General features: G+C 43.8%; 1 protein-coding gene across 3 annotated transcripts in view; it reads right to left on the bottom strand.

Annotated features, from left to right (window-relative positions):
* The window catches only part of CAMK2A (calcium/calmodulin dependent protein kinase II alpha), a 258,280-nt gene that overhangs the window by 7,515 nt on the left and 228,818 nt on the right, over positions 1 to 21,947 (bottom strand). For 2 of the 3 annotated variants that reach the window (XM_077326579.1, XM_077326580.1), the window contains 3 exons: positions 15,505 to 15,580; positions 2,816 to 2,910; positions 1,434 to 1,662 (listed from right to left, as the gene is read on the bottom strand). In XM_077326579.1, coding sequence (XP_077182694.1) covers positions 1,434 to 1,662; positions 2,816 to 2,910; positions 15,505 to 15,580 — 400 coding nt within the window. Of the gene's footprint in view, positions 1 to 1,429; positions 1,663 to 2,815; positions 2,911 to 15,504; positions 15,581 to 21,947 lie in introns of those variants that run through there. The other variant, XM_077326581.1, reaches the window with a different exon arrangement.

Here is a 21,947-nt window from a genome sequence, read left to right as displayed (position 1 = left end):
TTCACAGTTCCTCCATCCATGCTAATTAATACAGCCTGCTGGCAGACATGCGTGTAATCGTTGACACGCATCTCCAAGAAAAAAAAGCTTAATAACATACAATGCATGTTAGTGCAGGCAGGGCAACATTTGGGCACATGGTGAGCAAGGGACTCTGTGACGTTATGATGCTCACTTTAAAAGTTTAAAGTTTAAAGCCTTCTGTTGAACGAAAAGCATGCTCGCTTGTTCATTGCTTTATACAGTTTGTAGGGGGGGAAAGGCATTCCCGTCTCCCGGAACTTGGGGGCAGAAGCAGAGGAGGGACCTACTTCCTAATGCTATTTTGAGAACGCACATGTCTTTTGGTGATACACTGCAGGTTGTTCCCAGGAGTCAAGCACTTTTTAAAAGGGGGAATCCACTTTTTATGATTCCCCCTGAAGCGCTATAAAAAAGCGAATGTTGCGGGAGTGTTGCTGGAATGCTGCAGTTTGTGTACAATGTCAAAAATGTAGCATTTACAAAGTGTTACAATTCAGCTACATTTAAGTTGTGCGGAATGGACCTTAATATTACTTTAAGATTATCTATACTGAAATGTACGGAGTGGGTTATTTTTAATTGTAATGGGTTTCTAAAAATTTATTTGTTGTGAGCTGTCCTGAGTACCTTCAGGCTCAGAAGCAGAAAATTAAAAAAAAAAAAGAACAGCACAAATCAGTTAATAAAGCAGCAACAAAACCTAGGGTATCCCTATACATGTTATTTCTGCCAGTTGCGTGGCTATACTACATTTCCCTCCCCTTCTCTGGATGTTCTGATCCCACTAGTGTCTGTTTATATCTTTCATTGCTGTCTCCCCAGGTTTTGTTTACTAGTACTTTGAAACTTTTCATAATGAAGGGAAAAACAATTATGAAAGACTGAAGCGACCACTAGAGGGAGCAAAACATCTGTCGAAAGGGGGAAAACGTTACACAGTACAGGCACATAACCAGATGAAATAACATATGGAAAAACTCCAAGTTAGAAATCCTGGTTGCGACTAAATACAAGCCCTGCTTTGCTGAACTAGCTGCATTTAGACATCACAGCTGACTAGGTTTTTATCCAACTAAAGTTTACAATCATCTTTCAATGTTACCTATGTTTTCATAGGTCAATAGAGACTCCCATTCCCATAGTAATATTCATCTTTCAGATCTTTTTTTTTTTTGGGGGGGGGAGGAGAAGGAAGAAGTACACTGCTGTCTTTATACTCCTACTTTCATTTTAAATTCACACCCCTTTATACTCCTACTTTTATTTTAAACTCATGCCCCTTTATACTCCTACTTTTATTTTAAACTCATACACATTCAGAAATGAATATTTCATTTCAATTGGGATGACAAAAAAATGGCTGCTTCTTGGCTGACAGGATGTGTTGCTGCAGCAGCAGAACGACTCACTGTGGTAAAACAGACGGTGCTCCAGATCTGTGGAAGTGCACAATTTGCCATTTGCCATCCCTGCGGTGCCAGATACGAGTTTCCTCAGACTGTGCGGTGCGAGGGATTCCACTTGTGTCAACATACTGTGTGATGCGGATATAAGCAATGCAGGCAGATTCGTCTCCCATTAAGTGGATATGCGGGTTCAGGATGGTAGTGTGCACCGGTTTGCTGTTTCTGGACCACACTGAAAGTGGGAGAAGTGAAATCAGTGGAATCTGTTCCTTGCTTCTTTAGCATAACCTCTTCCCTACTTTTTACACAGTAAGTGCAGATAGTATGGGAAAGGAAGTAAATCAGGAGTTACTCTAAATCAGGAGTTACTGATTTATTTACAGGCTTCCTCGGAAGGAGGTGCGCTCTCCATCTTTGGACATTTTTAAACTGAGGCTGGATAGCCATCTGATGGAGACGCTGATTCTGTGAAGGTTCAAGGGGGTGGCAGGTTAGCGTGGATTAGTGATAGGGTTGTGAGTATCCTGCATAGTGCAGGGGGTTGGACTAGATGGCTCAGGAGTCCCTTACAACTCTATGATTCTAGGAGGTCCCCAGCCTTTTTGTGGTCCACATTTGGAATTCTGACATGGCATGGTAGATTTAGGAATAAAATGGGTGGCACAAAATGGCTGCCACAGCTTAATTTCAGTAACAGTACAGATCTTTGATATGTGCTAGCAGATACTGTTAAAGCAACATTTTGAAAAAATCTACATAGCCAATCAAATTTCCAATAGTGTAATCAGAATTTTTACTGGGCAAAACCCCTGACTGGCCCCACTCACTTTCTATAAAGGCTTGGTGGGTGCCATGAAAGGTGTCAGTGAGTGCCATGGAGCCCACAGGCACCACTTAGGGGCCGTTGGCCTAGACTTTTTTCATGTCAGTGTATGCTCATTCTCTCTTTCTCTCAAACACACCCCATTTATTGATCCTGCCCATCATTGTATTTTTTTTCTCTATAACATGTCCCAGAGAGGTCTTTTCTAGCCCTAATACTCAAGTTCCTCCAAGTGACTTATAGCTTCACCTTTCTCCTCAACCAAGTCACCCTTTTCTTTCCAGACAGGCATAAGACAAACATAATAGAGACCGAAGGAATCAGAATGTTTATAAGATGGATTCTTATGTTAAGGGAATCCTTCCACTTCTGATAAATCTAGGAATATATGATAGGATAAATGATCTGCTTTCAAGATTTTTGCATACTTTTATTATGTCATACTGACTTTAGTGAGAGACCGTCTCTGGGCAACATGGTCCATGTTTAAGTGATGAAGTCTGTAAATGCCAGTGTTCTGATAACAGTAAGAAAGCCTCTCAAACGGGCAAAGGTTGCTTACAATTCTCAAAGTAAAAGCGATGGAACTCCAGCCCTTCCACCAGGTTCCCTAGAGCCTCTGGTTCAAAAGCTGTCATCCCAGGGTCACACATCTTTCTGCAAGGCCCAACAGAAGATAAAAAAAGAAAATACGTGAAATTGAAACAAATGTGAAAATACCTTTAGAACAATTTGTTCAGCCCTGCATTTAAAACCAGGTTAACTTATCATCTATATCAGTGGTCCCCAACCTTTTTGTCACCAGGGACCGGTTACTTGACAGTTTTACTGAAGCCCAGGGGGTGGGGGTAGTCTTTTGCCGAGGGACATCGCCACCGCCTGAGCCCCTGTTCCACTTGCTTCCCCACTGGTGCCCCTGACTTCCCACCGCCCGCTGGGGGTGCTGCCAATAGCAGCTGTGCAGTGCCATGCTGAGGGGGAGCCCCAGCCATGGTGGCCGCTGGAGAGCAGTAAAGGTGAGTCAGCGGCAGAGTGGCGGGGCAGCCCCCGAGGCAGCAGCCAGGGAGGAGGACCAGGAGGAGCCGCAGCCTGGTACCGACTAATCTACGGACCGGAACCGGTCTCCGGACTGCGGGTTGGGGACCACTGATCTATATTATTCAAATTTGCCTTAGTATTTGAAAATCCCTAATGGCATATTGAAGTGCACAGGGGCATACTGATTTTTTTCTCAACTTCTTGGGTTGGGACTTTAAAAAGCCATTCTTATTTCTGGAGCTGTAACATGTTGATTAGTGATTATAAAGATTATTTACTTACTTCATTTAAACCCTGCCTTTCTCCCTGATCGGAATCCAAAGTGGCTTACATTGTTCCGGCTTTTGTAGTTTTCTTGGGTTGTGGGATCGTGTTCTGGTCTGATTGTGCAGAACATGGTTGGGAAGCATAGCTCCGTGCATGCCCAGCCGGGGCCCCTCCTCTTCCCACTCCCTCCAGGCCCAGTATTGGCCAACACGATCCTGATGGTCCAGAATGTCGGGGGGAACACCAGTGGAAAGCTTACTGGGGACGTTCTAATTGAAGGTGAGAAATATGAGATTGACTCCAGCACACTATTCTCAATAATATACAAGGAGGTGTTCTGGATAATCAAGACATACGGAGGGTCATTGCTGTCCTGGTTCAAGAGAACCCTGACTCACTTTCAAAGGAACCACATGCCAGTGTTAGGCCACAGAGAGCTCATTGTACAGTACTGATTGTCCACCAGCTCGCTGCCACTGATATTTATGGCAGGGAGCCATATTAACCTCCTAGGGTTCAACTGGTTTGGCCCTCTGGGTATTTCGGTCACCAGCATTCATGAAATAAGCCAAGGAAGCGATGATAAACCTTTTCACCAGTTCCTACCCGTGTTCAATGGGGGACTGGCCAGTATAAAGATCCCGAGTATTCCTGTCATTGGATCTGGGGAAGCACCAGGTACCTTTGCACTTAAGCACAAATTTGCTGCAGAACTCAATAAACTGATTGAGCAGGGTGTACTAGAGGTTGTCACACATGCAAGGAGGAAGATCCCCCATTGTTACACTGATCAAACCAAATGGGGATATTCAAATATGCACTCGTTACAAGTGCACCATTAATAAGGTGCTTCTCCAGCATGCATTCCCGGTGTCAGTCACTAGTAATCTGCTGGCATCATTCTTGGTTGGCCAAGTCATCGCTAAATAAGAGTTGGTTAAGGCCCAAACTATTCTGACCCATAATTTAAAGTTAGCTCCATGGAATCCCTGAGATCATGCCATATTTTGATGATGTCCTCTTAATGAGGGCATCCGAACAACTGATGTCACGCTTGTCAGAGGTTCTGGGGTGGTTTAATAAAGCCAACCTAAAGGTGAAGCATGACAAAAAAGTGTTTTTGGAGATCCCCAGAGTGGAATTCCTGGGATCAGGCCAAACCTGGACAAACTGCATGAAATCAAGAAAGCTTCCATGACCACATCAAAAACAAAGCTCCAGGCTTTCCTTTGACTTTAAAATTTTTATCACTGTTTCCTCCCAGGTAAAGCCACTGTGGCTGAGCCTTTGCAAAACATCTAAGTGGGTGTGGACAGAGTCACATGCTCACATGTTTGCAGCTGTCAAGAACTGTCTGTCATCAAGCAGTGTCTTGACACACTTTATGAAAGACAGGCCCATGCCCTTTGCATGCAATGTGTCCCCATCTAGGGAGGGGGCAGTGTTCAGCCATGTCCTTGTGGATGAGTTGGAAGCCCCCCCCCCACACACATGTTCCACAGTAGAGCACAACTATGTACAGATAGATCACGAAGTGCTGGTCATTCTGTCAGCATTTTAAAAATTCCATGATGATGTGTATGGGCACCCATTCACAATTGTGATGAACCATAAATCCCTTTGGGGTTTGTTTGCACCTCAATGTCAGACACCCCAGTTCTTGTCACCCCACACTGGGTGATTTTTCTATAGGCATATGACTACTGACTTGTTTATTGAACAGGCCCCGAGATGGGTCATGTGGAGGCACTGAGTAGCCTTCCCTTGCCATTATCAGAGGAGGATTCAACCCTGGATCCATCCAGCATACTGCTGGAGTCCCTGCCTGATTCACCTGTGAGGGTGACCAATAAGGCAGTTCTGTTAGCCAAAGATCTGGTCTTAGATTGAGTCTTTAATTGGGTCTGGCAGGGGTGGCCTAGGTCTTTTGCCAGGACCCAATTCGCCCAGTATGCCTGGTGCCACCCGGATCTCTCTGTGCATAAGGGCAGTCTACTGTGGGGGGCAAGGGTTGTGGTGACCCTTTCCTTACAGTGCCAGATCCTTGAGGTACTACACAAAAGGCACCCAGAGATGGTTAGAATGAAGGCACTTACATGGAGCTATGGGTGTTGGCTGAACCTGGATGCTGAAGTTGAGATGTGGGCATGTAGATGTGGACCATGTTAAGTGTGTTACCCCTCGCAAACACAGGCTCCAATTCATGCATGGGAGGTACCTTGGGCTCCTTGGTCATGCATCCACCTCAACTTCACTGGCCACTTCTAGGAACAGACCTTTTTAGTTGTGGTGGATGCATTATCAAAATGGTTGGAATTCATCTTGATAGCAACCATGACTTCAGGAACCTTGATAAAGGAGTTATGCCATTTGTTTGCAACCCAAAGGTTGCCCAACATTGCTGTCTCAGACAATGGCACACAATTTATATTGTCTGAATTCTGGACCTTCCTCAAGAGCAGAATAATCCACCAGGTTACATCTGCTCCACCCCACCCATTATCAAATGGGCAAGCAGAATGGATGGTTCGGACAGCAAAAGATGAATTAGAGGGGATACTTATTACATTTGCAGATGAAGACAGCAACAGGATGCAGGATGATCTTGATAGGCTGAGGGTTCCCTCCTGATTAGGGCTAAACTACCAGGGTGGGCTAAACTGAATAAAAGGAAGTTCAATAGGGACAAATTTAAAGTTCTGCATTTAGCTAGGAAAAACCAAACACACCAATATAAGATGGGGGAGACTTGTCTTGGCAGTAGCATGTGTGAAAAGGATCTAGGAGTCTTAGTAGCCCATATATTGAACATGAGTCAGCAGTGTGACTCAGTAGCTAAGAAGGCAAATGGGATTTTGGGTTGTATCAAATGGAGTATCGTGTCCAGATCACGGGAGGTGATGCTACCGCTGTACTCTGCTCTGGTTCAGCCTCACTTGGAGTATTGTGTTCAGTTTTGGGCACCCCAGTTGAAGAGGGATGTTGACAAACTGGAATGTGTCCAGAGGAGGGTAACAAAGATGGTGAGGGGTTTGGAGACAAAGACATATGAAGAAAGGCTGGGGGAGCTTGGTCTGTTTAGCCTAGAGAGATGACTGAGAGGGGATTTAAAAATGGAGAGGATGGAGCAGAATTGTTCTCTCGTGCCCCAGAGGGACAGACCAGAACGAATGGGATGAAATTAGTTCAAAAGAAATTCCATCTAAACATCCGGAAGAAATTCCTGACAGAGCGGTTTCTCAGTGGAACAGGCTTCCTTGGGAGGTGGTGGGTTCTCTATCTTTGGGAATTTTTAAACAGAGGCTATATAGCCATCTGATGTAGAGGCTGATTCTGTGAAGGCAAAGGGGTGGCAGGTTACAGTAGATGAGCGATAGGGATGTGAGTGTCCTGCATACTGCCGGGGGTTGGACTAGATGACCAATGAGGTTCCTTCCAACTCTATTATTCTATGATTCTATGATTCTAATTGTCCCATATAGTGTAAGGGTACTGGGAGAGGCAGCTAGTCAGATTCTTACTCACGCAGCATGTCATGCCATGTACAGCCATGGGTTATAGCTCAGCAAAAGTGCTGATGCACTGGAAGTTGACAATGGTGATGGATCACCTCCATCCAGACTCTAGGGAAAAGGGGCCAGCTGGCATGGGAAATTGGGAAGGGCACATGCGGGTATTTAGTCCAGCTGATCCAGCTGTATCTAAGGAACTATGGAATGGGGCCTGCATAGTTATTGTTTTTCTAATTGCTCTCAGGGTCTGTTAAGTTTTAGTCAACTTCCGCCGCCTATTTATGGCTGCAGCACTATATACCTGGCGACACTATATGTGATGGAACAGTTTGTGTCTGTGAGCAGCAGGGAGATATATGATTGTCCTGAATGCCCTGGGACTCTATGTAACCATGGTGTTATAAATATGGAATGAATGTCATTATAAAACTGACAATGCAAAAGGATATGTTCCAATGTTTCTATTTGGACAGAGCCACAGGGGCAGTTCTTTTCACCATAGAGAATTTTCTTGTATCGCCCTTCAAGTACAGCTGAAGGAAGGGCATTGCAGCGAGCTAAAGTGAAGGCCCTCTGGTGATTAGGCACTTCAAGATTCGTCAAATAAGCCAAGGGAGCTGTGACATACCTATTTCCTTCACTAACAATGAAGGCAGAGGTATTTGCTAGATCGGTGGTCCCCAACCACCGGGCCATGGCCCGGTGCCGGGCCACGAAAGCCCTGGCACTGGGCTGTGGCTCCCTCTCCCCGCTCCCCCCCCCCGCAGTAAGAAACTTACCAGGCTGCAAGCTTGCGGCCTGGCAAGCTTCTTACTGTGGGAGGGGGGGAGAGGGAAGCAGGGCCGCGCACGCGCATGGCGCATGCACGGCCGGGCCACGCATGCGCGCATGTGTGATGCGCATGTGCGGCCGGGCAATCGCCCTCCATTCTGACGCCGGTCCCCAGCCTGAAAAAGGTTGGGGACCACTATGCTAGATCATGTTGGCGTTCTATATCCACTACTCGCTGTTCAATAACCTCTTTAGCTTGGTCATAGGCCACCTGTACCAGAAATTCTGGATAAAATCCCAAAGCTGCGACACAGAAAATGTTACAAAGACTGTCCCAGAGCCAACCAATGAACCAGCACTACTGACCATAGGGGCAGTACATCCTTCAGCACGAGTGAAGAGCTGTCCCCGCTATTTACAGGACTATGTTGATTAACGGGGCGGAGTGTAATGTATGGTTCTGAGTTATGGTTGAGTTTGGTTAATTGCTCAAGGGACTATTCTTGCATGCAGGAATTAGGGCAGGAAACTGTGTTATATAACACGTGTTTTGTGGTTTCGTTTTTGCCAGTTGCTATTGCTAGTTGTTGATAAAGACTGTTCTTGTTATTCTCTACAGCTTGGTTTTGTTCCTTGATATATTGCAAGAAGGTTAAGCTGAGACTGAATAACTGGCCCAAGGTCATCTAGCAATTTACCATGGCAGAATTGGGATTTGAACGCACCAACACTCTAACCACTATACCATGCTAGGTCTCTTATGTTTGTGGTAGTTTGAGAAAAGCATCTGAAAATATCCAACACATTTCTATCCTGCCCTTTTCCCCTAGGGCAGTGCTCCCCAACCTTTTTATCACTGGGGACCGGTCAAATCGAATCAAATTTATTTGATACAGCACTGTGGCCAGATAAAACAGATAGCGAGAAAAAACATTTAACAGTAAAAAATTGCAAAATCAGGGAGCCAGTACAAAATTTAAAATATATAAAATTGTATAATTGATGCATACATTATAAAAAAAGCATAGTAAAATACCTCTAAAAATCTTCACTTAAGCTTAAGTTGTCTTTCCCTTGTGCTCAGCACATGCGCCCAAAATTTGGCAACGTGCTTAATAATATGGCCCCTACTATTCCACAGGAGGAATTTTACTTTCTCTTTGTTTGAACTGGTGGAGGAATTCCTGAGTAATGGGAGGATGAATTTATTTCTCTCAGAGCTAAAAGTAGGGCACCTTAAGAGGATGTGTTCGATTGACTCTATCTCCCCGGAATTACAGGGGCAGAGTCTTTCAGCTAATGGGGTTTTCTTGAAGCGACCCACCAGCATGGCAGAAGGTAACTCAGAGCATCTAGCTAGTGTGAATGCTCTCCTATAGTATTTTGTTTCCAAATAGGAGAGAGGCTTGAATATATCTGTAACATGGTGGTGCACCATACCTAGGGGAGTGAGAAAGGTCAGTTTGACGCTCTGAGTCCTCAATCCTTTGTTTCACTACAATTTTCGCCTGATCGTACCCCAACCCGAGCAGTGAAAGCGAGGAAAAGCGTAATTTTATAATTTCCCTCTCGGTGGCCAACAGCCACTGGGATTTAAAATTGTCACAGAGGATTGAAGGAAGTAAACCAGCTGTGGCCCAGTGCGCCTTTAACCATAGGGAGATGGATGAAGTTACTGCTTTCACTTTGAATTTTGGAAACCCTGTCTCTAGGCGTATCCATGAGTTCGAAACACAGTTTGGAACCTGAAGTAACGCTCTAAGAAATTTTGTTTGAACCTGCTCAAGTGGGGCAAAGCAAGAGGTTGGTGGCCCTAAAAAGGTCCCGTACGCCATTTGAGCAATTGTCTTAGCTTGGAAGAGTTTGAGTGCTGCTGGAACAAAATAGGCTTCATTGGAGCGATGGAATTTGAGTATATTGAGGGCACTTCTCTCCCCTATGTTCGCAAGCTGTCTACAGTGTTCATGCCTTGATCCTGAAGCCTGAAAAGTAACTCCCAGGACTTCACCTGTTCTAACCTCTTTCCAGCTAAGCGCCAGGTCCTAACTCTGGAGCGATTGCCGAAGGCCATTACCTTAGTTTTTAAATCATTTATTACCAGGGCTTCTTTCTCACTGTATTTCTCCAGCCCTGCCAGGGCTCTGTTCAGACCAACAGGGGTTCTGGACAGTAAGACCACATCATCAGCATAAAGGAGAGCAGGAATGTGCTGCCCTGCTAATTTAGGTGGGTGACAGTCTATGGACTCAAGGTGGCTTTCTAAGTCATTGATGTAAAAAATAAAGAGTAAAGGAGCCAATAAACAGCCTTGTCTGACCCCTTTATGAGTTTTAATCTGCTCTGTTAGGTGACCTTTCCTACTGCATCTGACTCTGAGTGTGGTCTGCTTGTTCAGCGAGCGTATCAAAAAACTGAGTCTTTTATCAATTGTGGAAGCTTCCAGTTTCTCCCATAGTCTGGGTCTTGAGATGGAATCAAATGCCGCCTTGAAATCTACAAAGGCTGCATATAATGAGGTCACACTCCGGGAGGAATATTTTTCAACCAGATGTTGTATTGTTAGACAGTGCTCTAGAGTACCTCTGCCCTCCCTGAACCCTGCTTGCGCGGGTACAATGATCCTTTCCTGTTCCAGCCATAAGATAAATTTATCCAGCAGATGTCTGGTGTACAGTTTGCTAACAACACTTAGTAAGCTAATTGGCCTATAATTGGCAGGGTCATCTCTCTTCCCTTTTTTGAAGAAAGGGATTACAACGGCCATTTCCCAGTCTCTAGGTATCTTTCCAGTGGAGTCGATGAATATGAAAACAGATGCTAGATAGGGAGCCCACCAGTCCTTGAATTCTTTAAGAAGTTCTGAAGAGATGCCATCCCACCCGGGGGCTTTCCCTTTCCTTAGTCTCTCAATGTGGGCAGTTATCTCACTCGGGGAAACGGGAGGTCATTTAGGTAGGTCAGCAGGATCTGGAGTTAGCATAGGATGGAGGGGAACATCACCATACATGCTTTTAAAATAGGTAACCCATCTGTCTGCTGGGATGATTGAGTCAAGTGGGATAGGCTCTGTTCTATCACGTTTAGTGATCATCTTCCAAAATAAGGATGGGTTTTTGTCTCTAGTTGCCTGAATTAAGACTCTCCACTGCATCCCTGTGAACTCTTTTTTCTTTCGGATAACTAATTTTTTATAGCTTTTTTTATGAGTTAGCAAGCTGTCCCGGACTTCCTGACTTGGGTTCCCTAGAGCTTTAACAAAGTTTGTATAAGCCTTAGTAAGGGTTTGTTTTGCAGTCATACATTCACTATCGAACCAAGGTTTAGAGATCCTGGAGCCCTTTTTTCTGTTATCCCTTTCGTGAGCTGGTTTAAACAAAATGGACCCCAACTTTAAGATGAACTCTTCAAGGTCTGTTACTGGATTGTGACTTTCTGCAGGATTGGCACAGGCCGACCTAAATGGCTGCAGGTCATAGTTTTCCAGAGCTTCCTTTACCGAAGACTGTAGATGCGGGGACCACTTCACTCTACACCTTGTCCTAGAGAACACGTCCAGTTCTACTGGCCACCGTGCTTCTAGGTGAGGTGGTGTTGAGGGGCTGGAAATCTGCAGAAATAGAGGGAAATGATCTCCTTCTAAATAGGGAAGAATTTGAAAGTTCTTGTACTAATAGGGATGAGCAGACTAGGATATAATCTATGGTGCTACATCTGGAGCCTGCCATGTACGTATAGGCCCCTGGATGGTCAGCTTGTACCGAACCATTGAGTATGTATAGATTTTGTTTTAAAGCAAAACTCATAAGGCAAGACCCTGCAAAATTTGCATGTTGATCCCTAGAAATTCTTGGTAGGGGAAAACAGACTAATGCATCTTCAGGATCTTCAAGCAACACTGGAAACTTTTTTCCAAGAGAAGGATCATCAGGTCCTAAGCGTGCATTAAAGTCTCCTGCCAGCACTATTCTAGCCATGGGATGCTCCAATAACAAATAGGATACGTAACGCTCTAGTTTGACCCAGACCTCCTTCACTTCTTTCTTCTTCCTCCCCGGGGGCAAGTAAACATTTATAAAAAGAATAGACCCTCTCTCCCAACCAAGATGAACTGCCATCGCAAAAGGCTTGAGCGGCGCAACTTCTGTGCATTTAACGTTTAATTGTGTTGAAATTAAAATACCTAGCCCTCCCTTCAATCTATCTGGCCCTAAGCCAGGCAGAGCTGCTAATTCGAAGGCCTGATAACCTTCATTCAGGATTAGGGGCACATCAGTCCAGGTCTCCTGTAAGGCAATAATGTCATACTTTCTCCTGAAAAAAGGAATACTCGAGCCCTCAGCAAGGCAACGGAACCACCCTGCAACATTCCATGATAAGATGTCTAAGGTGTTGTTTGTAGTTATGGTAAGTTTTCTCTCAACTAGTCATGCAGAGAAGGCTGTTTCTGGTGGGGGAAGGTTTACTGCTGACTCAATTCCATTGTTCTCGCCATCATCTGTATTTTTGGGGTCTTCTGCCTGTGCTGTGATCCCCTCTGAGATCGCCAAGGTAATATGTGGTCCAATGCAATCTGAAGTGTGATAAGTGGTGGAGACTAGAGACATATCTGTCGGTGGTTTCAATTCCTCTGCCCTCGTGGAGTGTTTTTTAAATAGAGGACAAGTGGGAGCTCTAGCTGTGCCATTTGCGGGGTCTTGAATTTCTCCTGATTTTGAAACATCATAATCCATATTTCCCATCTCTAATAATTCCTGGGCCAGAGATTTGGCATTGAGTTGATTTTGGAGCTTTTGGCTGGGAAATATGTTATGGAGGACCCGTGAGTCCAGTTCGTAATCACCCCCAATAACTAATTGCTGTGGCGAAGTTAGGGGTTCCATAGTTTTCACTTCTTGAGTTTTTATTTCACAGTCTTTTCCTTCCATTCCCATCTTGTTTGCCCCTGCCTTCACCTCTCCAGGATGTTGGGCTGTCTCTGGTTTCTTCAAACTCACATTCATTAGTGAGCAGGAGGTTGATTCCAAGGGGGGCATTGAACTAAAAGAAATTGATCTTTCTCCCTTGGAAGCATAGGAGGAGTCTGGATTTATTAGGTTCTCTCCATGATTAACGTTGTTTGTTTCTGGGATCTGAATAGGGGATGTATTTAGGTTTCTGGAGCACTTCCTTGAGTTTAAGGTTGAGATCCACTGGTTAGTTAAGCTTTGTCTAATCACCTTCTGTTCCTGGGCGGGGTTTACTGCCCCTTTCTTGTTGTAATTGCTGCTTCCAGGTAGCATTTTATGAACAATTGACACTTTCTCTATTTTTCCTTGTGCCGCTGGCCCTTTAATTATACCTCTTGGCTTAGTTCGGGGGTTTCTTAGCTTGCAGAGAGGAGGACATTCACTAGCCACAAAGACTCTAGTGGGGAAGATATGAAAGTTCCTTAAATACCTACGTTGACTCAGGAGTAGAGAGGAAAGATTGTCAGAGTCAAAGGTGATGATTACTCTCTTAAGAAAAGGCTTGCTTGGTAACCATTGCATATTCACAATCCCCAAACCAGCATGATCTTTATCCAAAATCTGACTTAGGGAGCGTGCCACTTCTTCTCTGCAGCCCCATCTGCCTACATTTGCTTTTAAATTGCCAATAAGTAGTGCAACCATTATGACTGGGGAAGGCACTGGCAAACCACCCCGTATTGAGTCTGCCATGAAAACGCTGGAGGGCGTCACCCCAAGGGTCAGACATGACTCGGTGCTTGCACAGGGGATACCTTTACCTTTACCTTTAGTGCAACCATTCGAGGCTGAATACGCCAAGTGTTTTTACTAGATGTTGGGTGTGGCGAAGCTGGAAGTTGTTTGGAGTCAGAGGAGTATTTTCCCATGATGGCATTTTCTTTTAAAGTTCTTGGAGCTTTATCAGGAGTTGCTTCTTCACTGTTGCCCCTCGCCTCGGCCATCTTGCACAGTTTTTTGGGAGAGTGAGAAAGTATCTTGCTAGTAACAGAGTTCAATGATGATTTTATATTTTCCAAATTTAAATTTATTTGGTCTAATTTCATTTACAAATTTATCACTGTCTCTGTGACCACAGCAGTTTGCTTCACTAGCAAATCCCAGCTACTTGAATTATTTCTCATGTTATTGAGTTCTGAGCTCTCAGGAATTCCTCCACCGGACACACTTGGTGTTGGAGAAGCTGGCTGCCTTCTATCATCACCCTCTCTATGCCAAACCCCTTCTGTTTCATTTCTTTGTTCCGAGCTCAGTGCTGAGTATCTACTGGATGTGGGGAACGAACTTAAAAAGTCTTCAGAGTCCTTGTTTTTCAAATATAAATCCATTTTCAGCTGTTTCCCTGACTTGGTCTCCTCTGATGGAGAGCTTTGGCGTTTCTTGCCTCCCATTGCCAATATAATCGTCTTATCACTTTGCACTCCCTTCTTGGCTCGAGAAATTGAAAATATTTACAAAATTCCACCCTGTGCCAGCTATAAACAGATATTATGCTGAGCTCTGTCTGTGGAATAGAATAAGTAGAATAAAAAGATAAATTCAGCTTATCTTAAGATGCTTGCCGGAAGAAGCAACATGCTGCTGCCATCTTCCTGGGGACCGGTCAACGCTTGACAATTTTACTGAGGCCCGTGGGGGGGGGGAGTCTCTTGCCGAGGGACGTTGCCGCCACCACCTGAGCCCCTGCTCCACTTGTTTTCCCGCCGGCACCCGTGACTTCCCACTGCCTGCTGGGGGGCACTGCCAGCAGCAGCTGCACAGTGCCACATAGAGGGGGAGCCCCAGCCATGGCGGTCACTGGAGAGCACCAAAGGTGAGCCGGCAGCAGAGTGGCAGGGCAGCCCCCGAGGCAGCAGCCGTGGAGGAGGACGAGGAGGAGCTGTAGCCTGGTACCGACTGATCGACGGACCGGAACTGGTCTCCGGACCGGGGATTGGGGACCACTGCCGTAGGAGGTCAAAACAGTGAATACAGATAATTCGTTCAGTGCAGATGCTCTTTGATGAATGATGGACTTTTTCAAAAGCTTTTATTAAACCAGCTATTCCAGTGTCACCCTCTGAACTTACAAGGCCATGTGTTCTCTAATTTACAAAAATCCATTACTGTACTATCCTACCTGGTTAGCCTCAAAACCAAAAACCATAGTCTCTGTCTCTCTATCTCTCTGTCTCTCTGTGCGTGTGTTCTAGTGGTCTTTTGTATGGATAGAACAACAACAACAAAAGCACAAAAACCTGTGTTCTTCATTAATAATCTCATGCTCTTTGTTCTCTCAGCCAGCAATTTAGACCCATGTTTACTCAGCAATAATAGCAGTGATTTATCCTTGGCAATCTGCAAAAGAAATCCATCTTTTAGCTACAATGAGAGATGATAATGATATATTCATTTATGGGGAGCCAAGAAGGAAAACAGACATTCTCGAAGTTCATTCCTAGCTGTTCTCTGGAAGCCCAGAAATGAAAAAAAAAAAAGCATTAATTTGCTTACCTTCAGAGTAACCTAACATTTCAAAGCTGGACAGCAACACCATGCTGCTCGTAACAACGGAAGATTTTTGGAAATTTTTGCTGCTTGCCCAATCCCTTCCATACCAGGTCAGCTGAGGATATTACCCCCCCTCCCAAAAGTCAAACACCACTGGCAACACTCACGTGTAGGACTCAAAATCTCCATTGCTTATTGCTTCGATCAGCTGTTCTGTCACTTTAATGATTTCCTGTTTTCGTACTGTTGGGTTTAAAAACAAAGACAAGAAAATAATGTATATAGTAAGCAAAACACACTCCTTAGAGGCATATAGAATGATGGGAGAAAGAACATTCTCAGGCCTGTGTATACATTATGATTCTTCCATTATAGACAAAAAACCCAATTGGGTGGTAATGAGCACATCAATATTTCAATTTTCATTTTTTTTTAAAAAAAAGCAGGTTCCCAGTCTTTATCATTGTGAATATACATCTTTAGTGGGGGTCCCCAGAAGTGTGTCAAATCTTTAACATAAATAAAATGTGACTGAGATCGTGGGAGGAGTTCTGACCAATTCATTGCCTACAATGCTGGCTAGTGGTCCAACTAATGGTCAATCAGGTGGGCTGTCCCACCTCAGACAACTGGGAACACGTGGAGAGAGCTGCTGGGGAGAGCTGCTGCTTCTGACCAGGTGAGGCTAATTATGGTGCTGAGTGAGGTGATTGCTGAGAGGATTAAAAAGGGCTGCTCCTAGCCAGAGGCAGAGCTCAGACAACTGGGAGCATGTGGAGAGAGCTGTTGCTGCTGACCAGGTGAGGCTATCGTGGTGCTGAGTGATTGCTGGGAGGATTTAAAAGGGTTGCTCCTCGCCAGAGACGAGAGATAAAGAGCTCTTGGCCTGGAGTACTTGGCCTAGCAATTAGAATCAGTAGATTATATTTTCCCAGTAGTTGCACTGCCTAGAAGTTACAATGGACCTCCAGGACACTCATCCCATCATCTGCAATCAGTGTGACATGATTGCCTTCCTCCCTGAAGACAAGATGGACTACATCTGCCCCAAGTGTAAACTGGTAAGACTTTTGGAGGAAAGGATTAGGAGCTTAGAAGAGAGGATTATTACTCTGACAGAAATTAAGAAAGGGGAGGAGTTCATAGACAAGAGCTGTGCAACTCTGAATAAAGAGGCTACAACCAGTCCTGAAGAGAATAAGGGGATTGACCTCATTACGGAGCCTCTGCAGACAGTTGGGGAAAAGATTCAGTGGTGTAGAGCAAGACGGTTCTCAGGGCCTTTGGAGCTCCAGAATAGATTTCAGGCCCTTGCAGAGGAGGTGCAAGTGTCAACGAGGGAAGAGGTCCCAAAACAAAGTCTAAGACAAAGTGAAGAGGCCATGGGGATAGAAGGAAATGGTGTTGAGAAGAAGAAAAAAAAGGAGAGTACTGGTAATTGGAGACTCCATACTAAGAGGAATGGATCATCATGTGGCTGGGACCGACCCCCTAACCCAAGAGGTGTGTTGCTTGCCAGGGGTGAAAATTAAAGACATTTCAGAACAGCTGCCCAAATTCTTCAAATCTACGGATTGCTACCCATTTGTGGTCCACATGGGAACGATAATACCATCACTCCTATTAAAACAGACTATCAAGATCTAGGGAGGAAGCTCAAGCAAATGAGGGCACAAGTGGTATTCTTTTCCATCTTGCCTGTCAAGGGAAGAGGAATGCGTCGAGAGAGGAAGATAATGGAGGTGAATCACTGGCTGCGAAGTTGGTGCCGGCAGGAGGGATTTGGTTTCTGGGACCATGGGATAAGCTTTCTTGAAGAAGGCCTACTAGCACCTGATGGACTGCACTTGTCAAAGTTGGGGAAGAATGTGTTTGGCAGGAACCTGGGGAGATTCATCAGGAGAGCTTTAAACTGAAGCCACAAGGGGAAAGAGACGTTCAACATACGGAGTGTGAGGAAGGTGACCGATCGGGGCCAGCCCAACCAGGAAGGCCAGCTCATAGGGAACCAAAAGTAAAAGGATTCAGATGCCTTTATACTAATGCGTGAAGCACGGGAAATAAGAATGAAGAGCTGGAACTTCTCATGCTGATGGAAAGGTATGATCTAGTAGGCATCACAGAAACTTGATGGAATGATTCTCATGACTGGAATGTAATAGTAGATGGATATGAATTGATCAGAAAAAACAGAATAGATCGAAGAGGTGGAGGAGTGGCACTGTATGTGAGGAAAGGGCTTACCTGTCAGGAAATTCTAGTGAAGGAGAGCATATCTACAGTGGAAAGCATCTGGGTGAAAATAAGCGAGGGGAAAACAAACAGTGTGGTGGTTGGTGTCTGCTACCGACCGTCTGACCAACGAGAGGATGTGGATGCTGCACTTTATGAGCAGCTTGGGAAAATATCCAAGCGGCAGGACCTTGTAATCATGGGCGACTTCAATTTCCCAGATGTGTGCTGGGAACCAAACTCTGCGAAGCATCCTCAGTCATGCAACTTTCTGACCTGCCTGGCTGACAGTTTCATTTATCAAATGGTAGATGAACCCACAAGAGGTTCAGCCATACTGGACTTAATACTGACCAACAGGCAAGAGTTGGTGGAAGAGGTGAAGGAGGTGGGGACCCTAGGGGGAAGTGACCATGTCCTCATAGAGTTCCTTTTGATATGGGGGGGGGCAAGGAAGCTTGTAGCCAGATACGGATGTGGGATTTTCATAGGGCAAACTTTAATAAACTCAGAGACATGATGAGTGTCATATCATGGATGAGAATGCTGGAAGGGAAGGGAGCATGTGAAGGGTGGGCACTACTCAGACAAGAGCTATTGCATGCTCAATCCATGACTATCCCATAAAGACGAAAACACTGCAGGAGCTCTAAGAAGCCTATTTGGATGAACAGAGAACTTCAAGAGGAACTAAGAAAGAAAAGGGAAATGGAGGGAAATGGAGGGAATACAGTATTGGTTTTTCCTAATCAAACTTGTTGATAGGGAAGTATGGCTAGAAGGCCATTTGGAGAATAAACAAATTAATAAAGGTAAAAGCCAACAGAAATACCAGACATCCCATTTGTTTGCTGGTAAAGGGGACCCAAGCTCCCAAGCCTCTCAGACAAGAAGTGACAAGATGAATGTGGAATTAAATGAATCACTAACAACAATAAAGCAGATCTTGCAAACGAATACGGAGGCAATTAATCAACTAAGTTTGAATATAAAAGAGTTAACCAAAAAACAAGGAGGACTGGAAGAAACAACAAAAAAATAGTGGAAGATTTGAAAGAAATTAAAAGCAGAATGGACAATAATGAACAAACTGTGGAAACTATAAGAGAAGAACAGAAGAAACTTGAGGACCAAATGGCCATGTTGGAATACAGACAAAGAGAGCATACCCTAAGATTTAGGGGTCTACCAGATAAAGATAAGGATGATATTGATATTAGGAAATTTATGATAGATGGGCTGGCCAAATTACTAAACGTTACTATGGAATATATGGAAGATCAAGTTGACATAGTATTTTGGGTTAACTCTGTATATGAAAAACAACATAAACTTCCCAGAGATTGTCTTATCCAATTTACTACAAGGAATATGAAAGATCAAATTTTACAAGGGCATTATAAAACACCTTTTTGTGTTGCGGGAGAACGTATTAAAATTTTAAAAGAGATTCCAGCAAGGCTTCTGAGGAAAAGAAAAGATTATAAATTTTTGTCCACAGCCTTAAAGAACAAAGGAATAAAATACAGATGGGAGCTACCAGAGGGAATATCCTTCAGCTACAGAGGGAAAAAAATATAAGTTTACAGAACAGATCAAGACACAAGCTTTCTGGTGAAAATACAAGAAAGAACTTGACCCAGATCCAGATTTAGATAATTAAGTGGTTAATAACTTTAGTAAGTTTTTGATTTTTTTTTATTTCTACAAATGAGTCTTAGGTTTTTTTCATGGAATGTTAATGGGTTGAATGGGAAAAGCAAATGTGGAAGGGTCTTCCATTTTTTGTATAAACAAAAAGTCGATTTAATTTGCTTACAGGAGACACATATATGTAATAATGATAGAAGGTTGTTGATAAGGAGAAATTTAGGTTTTGAATTTGCTTCGTGTTATGGGAAGAAAAAGAGAGTAATTTTTTATGTTAAAGAGAAACTAAGCCCAAAATTGATTTATAGTGATAAGGATGGTAGGATCTTAATAATTGAGATTGTGGTAGATGGAGTTAAGATGACTTGTGTTGGTATATATGCACCGAATGATAAGAAAGCATGTTTTTATAAAAAATTGGAAAAGAAATTACTAGAGTTACCCAATAAGGATATGATCTTGATGGGTGAATTTAACGGAGTAATAGATAAAGGACTAGATAGAGATAGTACCAAAAAAGTTAATATAAAAGACAAAAGGGATGCATCCCCAAATTTTTACAAGATGGTAAGTCAATTAGGTTTGAAGGATATATGGAGAGAGCGAAATCCAAGACAGAGAGAGTATTGTTGTTGTTATGTGCTTAGTTGTGTCCGACCCATCGCGACCCCATGGACAATGATCCTCCAGGCCTTCCTGTCCTCTACCATTCCCCGGAGTCCATTTAAGTTTGCACCTACTGCTTCAGTGACTCCTTCCAGCCACCTCATTCTCTGTCGTCCCCTTCTTCTTTTGCCCTCGATCGCTCCCAGCATTAGGCTCTTCTCCAGGGAGTCCTTCCTTCTCATGAGGTGGCCAAAGTATTTGAGTTTCATCTTCAGGATCTGGCCTTCTAAAGAGCAGTCAGGGTTGATCTCCTCTAGGACTGACCGGTTTGTTCGCCTTGCAGTCCAAGGGACTCGCAAGAGTCTTCTCCAGCACCAGAGTTCAAAAGCCTCAATTCTTTGACGCTCGGCCTTCCTTATGGTCCAGCTTTCGCAGCCATACATTGCAACTGGGAAGACCATAGCCTTGAGTAGACGCACCTTTGTTGGCAGGGTGATGTCTCTGCTTTTTAGGATGCTGTCTAGATTTGCCATAGCTTTCCTCCCCAGGAGCAAGCGTCTTTTAATTTCTTTGCTGCAGTCCCCATCTGCAGTGATCTTGGAGCCCAGGAAAATAAAATCTGTCACTATCTCCATTTCTTCCCCATCTATTTGCCAGGAATTGAGAGGGCCGGATGCCATGATCTTCGTTTTCTTGATGTTGAGTTTCAAGCCAACCTTTGCACTCTCCTCCTTCACCCGCATCAACAGGCTCTTTAGTTCCTCTTCACTTTCTGCCATTAGAGTGGTATCATCTGCATATCTGAGGTTGTTGATATTTCTCCCTGCAATCTTGATCCCAATTTGTGACTCCTCTAATCCCGCATTTCTCATGATGTGCTCTGCATACAAGTTAAATAGGCAAGGCGACAGTATACAGCCTTGCCGAACTCATTTCTCAATTTTGAACCAGTCAGTGATTCCATGTTCAGTTCTCACTGTTGCTTCTTGACCTGCATATAAATTTCTCAAGAGACAAATAAGATGCTCTGGTATTCCCATCTCTTTAAGAACTTGCCTCAATTTGTTGTGCTCCACACAATCAAAGGCTTTAGCATAGTCAATGAAGCAGAAGTAGACGTTCTTCTGGTACTACCTAGCTTTCTACATGATCCAGCGTATGTTGGCAATTTGATCTCTAGTTCCTCTGCCTCTTTGAAATCCTGCCTGTACTTCTGGAAGTTCTCGGTCCACATATTGCTGGAGCCTAGCTTGTAGGATTTTGAGCATAACTTTGCTAGCGTGAGAAATTAGTGCAATGTTGCGGTAGTTTGAACATTCTTTGGCATTGCCCTTCTTTGGGATTGGAATGTAAACTGACCTTTTCCAATCCTGTGGCCATTGTTGAGTTTTCCAAATTTGCTGGCATATTGAGTGTAGCACTTTTACTGCATTGTCCTTTAAGATTTTGAATAGTTCAACTGGAATGCTGTCACCACCACTAGCTTTATTAGAGAGAGTATACATACTACTCAAATAGATTTAACTCCAATTCCAAAATTGATATGACTTGGGCAACAAAGAGAGTTATGAACAAAGCCATTGATATGGAATTTCACCCTAGGTTCCTTTCAGATCATAAAGCGATAGGAATGACCTATAAAGAGAGTAGAAGGAAAAAGAAAGGATGGAGATTGAATGAGGGATTATTTAAAAATATGGAGGTGATAGAAAAAGGTAAAATTAGAGAATATATGGAAATTAACTGGAATAACAATACAAGTATAGGCAATGCGTGGGATGCTGGGAAAGCATTTATGAGGGGTTTCTTCATCAACCAAAGTGCAATTATTCAAGATATTCAAAATTTGGTTTGGGCAGGGAAAATACCAAGAATTAGTTTTAGAATCTTATCAGATTTAAAGGAAAGTGGTGGGCTATCTCTTTCAAACCTATATCTATATCATGAGGCTGTTAAATTAGTTTGGATAAAAGAATTGGTGATATTGCAGGATACCAGACTATTAGATCTTGAGGGTTTTGATAGACGATTTGGATGGCATGCTTACATGTGGCATGATAAAGAGAGGATACATAAAGATTTTAAGAATCATTTTGTAAAAAGGGCCTTAATGCAGACATGG

This window comes from Paroedura picta, chromosome 3, assembly GCF_049243985.1.
Source record: "Paroedura picta isolate Pp20150507F chromosome 3, Ppicta_v3.0, whole genome shotgun sequence".
Lineage (NCBI taxonomy): Eukaryota > Metazoa > Chordata > Lepidosauria > Squamata > Gekkonidae > Paroedura > Paroedura picta.
This window is presented reverse-complemented; position numbering and strand designations above follow the sequence as displayed.